Source organism: Columba livia, chromosome 19 (assembly GCF_036013475.1).
Source record: "Columba livia isolate bColLiv1 breed racing homer chromosome 19, bColLiv1.pat.W.v2, whole genome shotgun sequence".
Lineage (NCBI taxonomy): Eukaryota > Metazoa > Chordata > Aves > Columbiformes > Columbidae > Columba > Columba livia.
This window is the reverse complement of record NC_088620.1, coordinates 2,781,069-2,791,113: the sequence shown is the minus strand read 5'-3', so window position 1 is coordinate 2,791,113 and position 10,045 is coordinate 2,781,069. Positions and strand designations below refer to the sequence as shown.

General features: G+C 55.5%; 1 protein-coding gene across 2 annotated transcripts in view; it reads left to right on the top strand.

Moving 5' to 3' along the window:
- Positions 1-10,045, top strand: part of NOTCH1 (notch receptor 1) — a 42,525-nt gene continuing 32,480 nt past the window's right edge. Inside the window, exons 1-2 of one of the 2 annotated variants that reach the window (XM_065035593.1) lie at positions 1-204; positions 1,849-1,930. In XM_065035593.1, coding sequence (XP_064891665.1) covers positions 147-204; positions 1,849-1,930 — 140 coding nt within the window. In that variant the 5' untranslated portion in view covers positions 1-146. The remainder of the gene's footprint in view (positions 205-1,848; positions 1,931-10,045) is intronic. The other variant, XM_065035594.1, reaches the window with a different exon arrangement.

Below are 10,045 nucleotides of genomic sequence, written 5' to 3'. Positions count from 1 at the left end.
GCGGGAGGCGCCGGCGCTCGGAGTCGCTGTGCTCGGCGCTGGGGCGCGGTGTGTCTGGGGTTCCCGGCGGGGCAGCGCGATACCGGCACCGGCTCGGCCGAGGCCCCGCGGATCTATGCGGCTGTGAGCGGCGGGAGCAGAGCGGGATGGAGCGGCTCCTGGCCCCCGGCCTCCTGGTGCTTCTGCTGCCCGCCCTGACGCGAGGTGAGCGCCGCCGCCGCGGGCCCCGGAGCGGCCGCCCCGGAGCCCTCAGGAAGTTTGTTGAGAGCGGGGCCGGGCGCGGCGGGGGTCCCGGTCCCGGCTGGGCTCCGCGGGGCACCGCGGGCACTCGAACGCGGCGCCGTCGGGGGGTCCGGGACGCGGGTTCCCCGTGGGAACCGGGACTCGGTGTCGCGGGATGCCTGGGAACCGAGCTCAGCTCCCGCGGGGGAACTGGAGCTCGGCGCCGCCGGGGGAAGCGGGCCCGGAACCGTTGGGGGAGCGGGTCTCGGCACCGCGGGGGGGTCGGGGAGGCCGGACTGCGGGGGGGCCGGGGCTCCGCGTCCCGGAGAAGGTGGCGGGGCAACGGCGCTCGCGGCCGCCGGGAACCGGAGGTCGGTACTGGGGGGTGCTGCGGGGAGCTGCGCTCGTTGCCGTTGGGGGAACCGGAGCTCGGTACCGCGGGAGCCGGAGCCCGGGACGGGCTCGGCGTGCAGGGCGGGCGCGTTCCTGCCTGTTGTTCTGCGAGAGCTTTTGACCGTTTTGCAAATTTTTCTCGGTTTCCTGTTTCTTGAAAGTCAGCCGGGTCTCCTCCGGGGCCCCCCCGGCGCCGGCCCCGGGGCGGGTCCGGGTGCTTCGCCGCAAAGCGCTGGGCGACTGTCGGGGCCGGCCGGTCGGGGCCGGGGTGAAGAGCCCTAAAAGTGGCCCGGAGATGCGGGGCGGAGCGGGGAGCAGCGCGCCGCGGGGGGCAGGGGCCCTGCGATGCACCCCCCGAATCGGGGCCGAGCGAGCAGCCTCCTCCGGAGCAGGAGTATCCTGGGAGGATTTTGGGAAAGGAAGGCAGCGGGGTTGCCCTCAACCCGCTCCGCACCAGGGCAGCGCGGGCTGAGAGCCATGCCTGGCACCCGGCCCCTTGGAGGCAAAGTTTGCAGAAAGTTGTGCCCAGCACCCCACTCCATCCCCCGTGGGACACGCGGGGCTGGGGACAGAGTCTCCAGCGCTGCGGGGTGTCCCCGGGGTGCCCGGGGCTCGGCAGCCGTCCAGGGGACAAGTTTGGTTCTGGTGGTGGCGGTGCGAAGCTGGAATCGCTCAGAGTGAAACTGCGCTGGCTGCACACACGTGTCGCAGAACCAGTTACCGTGAAAAGCGAGCAGGGCAGAGAAGGGGAAGAGCGAGCCAGGGTGGAAATCGGAAGCGATTCTGGTACTTTCAGCAAGTTGCTGTGGTAACTGTGCAGAATTTGGCTCTGAGGGCCAGACAATGAAACCTTTGCTCATAGCAAGTTGTGATGGGCCACTCATTTCATTACTGAGTTAGTGGTAACTAATGGGCCCTCGGGCGCGTGGTTTTTCCCAAATGGCATTTGTCACTCAAGGACCTGCTCTGGGGTTTCTCTCTGTCAGTCCTCCTGCTGGAGGAGAAGGCAGAGCCTACTTTCAAGCCCACCCTGAGTTTATTTTTAGGTGAGCCTCTCTGTGCTGGGGCCACGCGGTCCCTGCTCACCTCCATCACCCTGTAGCCCCCATCTCCCCAGGCTGCTCCAAGGGTGTCGTGGAGCCCGTCCCTGGTCCCGGTGACACTAGGGGATGCAGCTCCCCCCACTGCCACCCAGGACATGTGCTGTAGCTAACACTTCCCTTCTGTTTGCAGGTTTACGGTGCACACAGCTTGCTGAATCCTGCCTCAACGGGGGCAAGTGTGAAACTTTTCTCAACGGGACAGAGGTGTGCCAGTAAGTATGGAGGAGCCAGAGGATTTTCATCTCCCCCGACCAAAGTATTGACATGCATGTTGACTTTGCTTTGAAGGCTCTGGATTTAATAGGGCAAGATGCGTTTTCTTTCCTTGAGTGGCAAGAATAACCTGCTCGTGTAGGAGTCGCTGCGAGTTTGGCAGGATCGGGCTTTGTTCCTAGCTGGGTGGAAAAACATGGGCAAAGGGCCATGTTTTGCTGGTGTTAACCTATGCAGACTGCCCTGCTGATAGAGCAGGAGGTAGGGCCAGCCCACGGCGCTTGCTGGACCGTCGGGCAGGGAGGGAGGCTGTCTGTCTGTCTGTCTTGCAGCTATTCCCTCCTAGCCCTGAAGCATTGCCTTTCAGTCCCTTGCACCCTGGCAGTTCGTGGTGCGGTGTCCACTACATCTCCAATAAACGCTCAAGAGGGATTTCATGGTGTGGCTCTGGCTGCTGGAGCTGCACGTTGATGTCCATGGGGCTGTGGGGCATCACCCGGGGCAGGCGGGGGAGCGGGGCCACCTCCTCCCACAGCTGCACCGGTGCCAAGCTGCGGTCCAGCCCGGCGTTCCTGGCGGGCCCTGGCACCCGGGCAGGAGCTTTCTCCAAGCCGATTGTGGGGGAACGGATGTGTAAAGCGTTGGGACTCTTTGAAGGACCAACTGACCCACCGCAGCGATGGCCGATTCACTCCAGGCTCCCAGGGAACAATAACCAAGAGAAATGAATAAGACTCCGTCTCCCTTTTTAAAACTATTCCATAAAAGAAATGTGAATGGGCAAGGCTCTGTTTTCCGGCCAGATTTCCCCTCTGCCTGTTGAACGTGGCCTGAGCTGAGAGCAGGCGGGGAGACGTTCCCACCCACCCCAAACTTCCAAATAGGAAGTCCTCGGAGGAGGAACCTGAAGGCATTTCCAATCCCAACCTGTTGAATGGCAGTTTCCCTTGACAATGTGTGTTGCTTTTTTGCAAATGCGCCTGGGTGCCGTTACTCTGCCCAGTAGCTGGGCACCTCCCGCCCCCTTCTCCAAGCTGAGCCCCCCAACCCTTTGGTGCAAATAAATCAGCAAATCAATCAGGCACATGAGCAATTTAATGGACAAAGGCTGGGTCCCTTTGTGAGCCACTAATGAATGCACGCCACTTTTTTTTGCACAGAAGCCCTTACCAACGCTTGACGCTCTAAATCTTGTTTTCTTTCATTCAAAGAGCGACAGCTGGGATTCGGTCGAAATTCGGCAGCTATTGTTAAGGGAGGCAGATTAATGCTGTGTGACTAATCATGTATGGCTTCCCAGAATGCCCAACCCTCCACCCCCTCCCCAACCTTACACCCCTCCTTTTCCTTGTGGTCATTCTTCCCTTTTTTTCTTAAGTCTCTGCAACTCCTGATTTACATTTCATGTACAGATGGTGATGGAATCTAATTAGATGTGATGTGTGCGAGCTCTATTTGATGGAAAAGCCTCCAAAGTAGGCTTGAGCTGGACTTTTTTTTAAGGGAAAAAGTTAACTTTAAAGAACTTTTTCGTTGCTAGCTGTGAATAACCGCCTCTCTCTTGGCTGCGGACACTGGGATTGATTCGCGAGTGCATGCGAGTCATTTTTGCAGGAAAGCAAGGTGTGTGCCCTCGGTGTGTTAAAGCGCTTGTCCCATGCAGGGAACACTCTCTGGGTGATGGGGGCAGATAGGCCGGAGGAGGTACAACTTTCCAAAGCATCCAATAGCAGCTCGCAAAATCCTGATTTTTCACTTGTTTGAATCTCTCTTTACGAGGAGTTTTGCTTCCAAGCTCCTTAAACAAAGCGGAGCCAAGAACACAGATACCAGACGCAGCAAAGCTTGGCACTGCCCTTTGGCGCCTGCGTGAAATGCACCATTTTGGCTACTGGCCACATCTCTGCTCGGCCTGGCACTTAACAAAGTTTGGCCATAAAGCCCCATTGTGCTGCCCCCACAAATCCAATTAGAAAGTGGAGTGAAATAAATAGCGTACGAGAGAGACGCTACTCTAGCGGACGAGCGTCCCGGCGTTTGTGGCGGGAGAGAGCTCGTTGGGTTACGTGAAGACGACTCTGATAACACCAAACCCAAGTTATCAGCCCTGTTACGGAAAGGGAATCGTCGGTGCAAGACGAGGAACTTTCTCTGTCTTTATTACTTTACAGCGCTAGTTTGTAGAACTCCAGGTGCCTTATCTTGCTTGTCCCTTTGCCAGGCAATCCGGTGCGCACGGGGCTGTAATTGAATGGAGAGGACTGAGCATTTGATCGGCGGGAGGGCTCGTGACAGAAGCGGCCTAATTAAGCCGCCTTTGGAGCTGCTTTTCGTCTTGGCAGGGGCAGCTGGGTCTTTCAGTGCTGGAAGAGCAGCAGAGTTTTGTGCACCTTGCAGGGACTCGGGGTGTCTCTGTCCCACGTGTGGCACTTGCACTGGATCTGGAGCTTTCAAAGGTCTCGTCTGCAGAGGGCTGGGACCAGCAGACGGTGGCTGATGCCCTGTTCCATGTGTGGTTTCTCGGCTCTGGGGAGCTGCGGCTTTCCCGAAGAGTCACTTGCCCTCCATTAAGGCATTTTCCCAGGCAAAATGAGAAGGTTTTCCGAAAGATGGTTTTGACTTCTAGTGATAGCTCCTAATTAGACTGTTGGATAACCATAGTTTTGACTGGCATCCCTGCAAGCGAGCGGGGCTGATTTTAGCTTGCTGTGCCATGTGACGTTTATTCCCAGGACCTCCCTTGCTCCGCTAGTTAAAAGCAGATGGCATGAAAGAGGGCTGAGTTTCCAACCCCGCTCCACCAGCCTTTCTCCATTAAAGTCTGCGCCTGGGTTGTCATACTCTTGCCTAGAGAAGCCAAAGGAAAAGAATAAGTTAAATTAATCACCAGGCTTGCACTGGAAAGGGGGAAAAGTCAGTTTGCTAAAGTACTTCCTCTGTTTATGAATCAGTGCGGCGTTGTAGTTCAGCCGGGGCGATGGCTCCTGAGACGGTGCCCATTGCCACCACCAGCTTCCATGGGCAGCGGGCCAGAAACCTTGGAAGAAACGTTCAGAGGGGGACTGTAGTGGTAAGAGATGATTATTTTAGCTCAAAACTCTTTCAGGAGACAACCAGGAAGGCAGAGGAGGGATCCGAGCCCTGCAGTTCTCTGTGCCCTCCGAGTTATTCAACTGCTCAGTCATTGTTATCTCATTGTAAAGGGCGGAAGTTTTCTTCTGGTTTGGTTTTTTTCTCATGTGCTTTAACCCAACGTTATTTCCATGAAATAATAACAAAGAAAAAAATGCAGTCTCCGTGCTGGAGAGGAAGAGGGTGGAGTGTTGAACAATCACCCAGAGGAAGCTCTTAAAGAAGTAGCCGAGCAGTGATTCAGCCATGTTGAGAACTCTCGATGGCTCTTTGAAGCCTGATCTCATTCTCGGAAAGAACAAGGTGGAAATGGGTAAAAGGGTAGATTAAAAATACAAAAGCATCACCTGTTGCACATTCCAGTGGAAGGGAAACTTTGCTGAGGAGCCCAGCTGGTGAGGTCACGGGGACAGCAGCAGGACTTCTGATGTCTTTTCTAGAAGAATCTCCGTTAACATCTCTCTGCAAGGCGTCTTGATGGTTATCAGTTGTCTCAGGTGGTCCAGCCAACTCCTGCTAACTTGCCTTGGGATTTTATTGGTTGGGCGGTGGTTTGTTGCTCGATTTTTCTCATGGCTTGGTACTTGAGATGGCCAGAGGGTTGTACTGCATTTGGGAAGGGGCCAACACGGGCGACACTCAGGTCTTGGTAGATCCCTCAGCGGTACCTGCAGCACAGGGATGAGCAGGAGACGTGGGGTGGTGCTGCCGAGATGAGGTTGCCTGGGGGCTCCCCAGCATCCAGAGGGGATGAGTCATCATCGTATAGAGTATGTTTTATTCCACCAAAATCTCTGGCTTGCTGTCTGCCTGCCTGTGTCCATTTGTTCCAGCTGATCCTACACGCCCTGGTCTCACCTCCAAGGCTGTTGTGGTTTATTGTATGTAGCATGAGGGAGACATGCTTGGTCATTGCAAGGCCAAGCTATTCACCAATTAAGGGCTTGGATAACATAATCAGCAGGCAGTTAGCAAGTTTTAAAATAACATTGTTTGGAAATGAACCTGCTTTTTCCAGGCCTGGAGGTGTGCTGACCCTCGTTTTGCTCGTGTTGGTAGGTGTCCTGAATGGTAACAGCATGTGTACATGAGTGGAATGTGGAATTTATAGACCATCGGCGTGTTTAATGAGGGTGTAGCCTCGGGGTGCAGTTACTGGGAGCTGGTAAGCTCTGGATCTGGATGGAGACTTCACCATATTTAACCTGTCGCCAAACTCCGGGTGAAAGTTTTACACCATGTATTGAGGTTGTGGAGTGGAAGAGCCTCTGGGATACAATTTAACCTCCCCTGGGGAAGAGGACCTGCAGTGGGGGCTTGGCTGAGTGCTGTCTCTATCCCAGGGGTCAAAAAGGTGTTTGTGGTCCGTCTGCTGCACTGCAGGTGTGTGGCTTTGTGTCCAGCCAGCTCCTGCTGCTGCCATTCTCCCAGGCCATCTATCTGCAGAAGGGCTCTGTCCTTCAATGCCGGGTTCCTTGGCCAAAGATCTGGAACGAGCAGTAGAAATGCTACTCTGGTGTTCAGGGGAGACGTTATGCTTTTGTTGCTTGGGTATCTCTCTGCTCAGAGCAGACGTGAGGGTCAGGGCTTTAGCACCACCAGTATCAGCGGGGTCTGAAGGGCTCGGGAAGCTCAGCTGTTAATAGTTAATAGTCTCTTTGCACATCTACTTAATAGCACAGGTCTCTTTGCACATCTACTGCATGTGATGTTGGAAAGCCTTCTCAGCACCTCTCCAGGTCTCAGTGACCCCAGCCCATGGCAGGTCCCACCTGCCTGCTCAGAGAGCCCCAGGACAGGTAGAGTTCCCCACCTGAGGACACTCCAGTCTTTACAATCTGAGCCTTGCTGGTGGAGCAGCTCAGTCCTGCTTCCAGCTGGCCATCTGGCCAAGGTGTGACGGTGCCTGTTCAGACTTGTGCACCTTTGTCTGGACTTTTCCTTCCTCTCTGAGCAGTGGTGCCTCTGCCCATTGCAGCTCCACCGTCTACAGCTCCAGCATGTGTCCAGTGGGTCAGGTCACCTCCTCTCATCTCCCCATGTCAGTAGGTGCCCCACAGGCTGGGATCTGCAGTACGGTGTGGAGTTGGGGTTTCCACGTATGTCAAGTGAGGTCTGCTTGGTGCCTCGGTTTCCCTTCATGTGCTGTTGCTTATCTGAACATCAAACCCTGTCTTGGTGTGAGACTCAGCAGCACAACCTGCCAGGCTCATCCTGGCTCGTGGAGGTGAATTAGGTGATGGAGGTGCCCCTTGGGAAATGCAGCACTTGGTGTGAGCATTGCAGGATCAGGACCATGCAAAGGGGTTGGGGATGGGCAGAAGACATTTGACTGGGCTGTATGGGGAGCTCTGCCCCAGAAAATAATATTTTCAGTTGGGAGGGACCTACAATGATCATCTAGTTCAACTGATGGGGCAGCACCCTGCCCTGTGCAGTGGGCGTCGCTCATGGCCGGTGATGTCCCACATCTGTGTCTGCAAAGGGCTGTTGGGAGCATGACGCCGGTGACACGGGAGCGGTGTGTGCTCTGGATGTGCGTCTCTCGCCCAGCAGGAATTAACGTCTGCTTCAGGCTTTCACCCGTCACATCCTCCCCTTCCCCCACTGCAGTCTGGAGTTAATATTGGAAAAGTCAGTTAAACAGTTAATGTTTAGGCCTTGGTTATTGGGCTCTTGCACTTTTCCAGCAAAGGGAGCAGAGTTGCATTTTAATGGGAAACTTTCACGCTCAGTCAAGTTGCAAAAATTTATTTGCGCAGAAGTCGTTTTCTTTTAACAAGTTTTCACCCTAATTCCCTTCCCCAAAATCTGAATTTAATGGTATTTATATGGGAAATGATTTATTAAGTTTTAATGATGGTATAATGTTGCCCTTATTTAATAGAAGGGGCAGGCGGCCTTGCGGTGGGGGGCAGGGAGGGCTGGGTGCCGGGAGCACCCACGGGATGGGGAACCTGTTGCTTTGGGCTCGATCTAAAGTCAGTGTAGCTGTGAGTGGTGGTGCTGGGCTTTGCTGGGACTGTGCTGGGCTGTGCAGGATCAGTTTCAGGCTGTTGAAAGGGCTGAGCCTTGCTGATTCCTCCTCATCCTCCTCCGGAGCTCCTGGCACGATGTGACACTACCTGTGTCTGCTACAACTGTCACCAAGAGGAGGGTCTTCACTTTGTCACCTGGTCTGTCCCATCAGCAGGGTGATGGGGACCCCAAGGACTTTATGCTCCCCACCAGCATCACTGCCTGGGGGGCTGAGTGTTTGAGCATGCAGTGATTTATTTTAAGATGGAAATTATCTGCTGTCGATGAGCAGCCGTGGAGCAGAACATGTCCCCAGCCTTCCCACCCTGTCAGTGCATCCTTGCACAGGGGGATCAGAAAAAGTCCCTCTCAAAGTCACTCCTGGCCAGTTAACCCCTGGAATAGCCCCTCTCGGGGCAGGTGGGGAATGTGGCTGTGGACAGTGGGATGTGCAGCGCTGCCGGCTCTCGTACCTGCTGCCCATCAGCCGCTCTAGCCCTGTGCAGTGGCTTCAGGGCGGGCTGGGAGAGTGACCCCACAGGGGAGCAGCCCGGGAGGAGGGGGGGGCTCTCCCTGGCCCCTATTAAAATGTTAGACACAGACCTCCGAGTCAAAAGGCAGGGCAACAGACGGCCCTTTCACAGGGCCTGCTGCTCCCCACAAAAGGGGGGTTTCCAGGGGAGGGGGGCAGGAATGCGCGCTGCGGCCGGAGGGCAGAGCCGCCACCATTGTCCCCTCTCCCTCGGCGAGGGCGTCATGTTGACACAGGGATTTCTGCCGGCAAAAGGTGTCAGAGGCAGAGTCTTCCCTCCCTCCCTCCGTCCCTCGCCATTTCCTTGGTTAAACTCAGCAGCAACAGAAATGCCAGGATACAGATCCCAGGAGCAGATACCCGTCTGCTTGGGGGTGCTTTACCTCCCTCAGGCTGCGGTTTCCAAGGGGGGGAGGTTTTTGTTGCTAATAACTGGTTTGGGGAGTTTTGCTTTGCTTGCAAGGAGAAACCAACAGCTTGGTGGCTGTGAGGTTGAGAGGAGGTGGATCCGTCGCTGTCCGTCCGTTGTCATCTTTGCCTGCTCACCGTCTCACCGAAACAGCCCCGGTGTGAATTGCTCCGGCTTTTGGTGGGGTTTGTGCTGCAGGGACACCCGTGTGCTCTGCAGAACCCCTCTCTCCTGTTTATAAATATTGGAGCTAAATATAGCTTGTTTAAACTCTTGGTGGCTGTTCAGATCCTAATCTTAGGTTTTATGTTCGGGAATAGAAGAGTGGGATGGTGGGGTCACGCATGTCCCGGGTGGGAGTTTTCCATATTTGGCTCTCTGGCAGCGCAGTGTTTAGCCAGAACTTGGTTTGAGGGGGAAAAGGAGAAAAATAATGAGAGTTCATCATCTCTCGGTGAGATGGTGACACTGTCTGTGTGCCAGAGCTCCCAGGAGCATGACAGTGAAACTGCCCTACACAGGCAGCAAGTGTGGGCAGAGTGGGAGAAAATGGGCATTTACCCCAAAAGTGATGGGGAAGGGAGGGTGCCCTCCATTACCAATAATGCTGGGCTGGCAGGTGGCCTGGGGAGGTGGAAATCCCTCATCTCCCCCAAATTCCGACTTCTCCGTCTGCTGCCTTAAAGAATACAACATTTTTAAAGGGAAAGCACAAGTGAAAAATCAAAACAGGGAGCAGTTGTGGTGGGTGCTTTCGAATGCCAGAGCTGCTGGGCAACACTGTGGAGGAAAAGAGCCGGGGAAGGTCATGGTGTCCAACCGGCACATCAGTCACTGGTGCGGGCACGTGCTTGGGGACCTGCCCCGGGGTGCTTGTCCCTGCCTTGTGGGTGGGCAGCGGGACCATTGCCTGCCTTAGCCAGGTTGTGTTCCCTGGGGATGCTCCACTGGAAGCACATCCTTCATGGTCACCCCATCAATGAGCTCCTTCAAGAGAAGGAGCGGGATGAGGGGGAGAGCAGG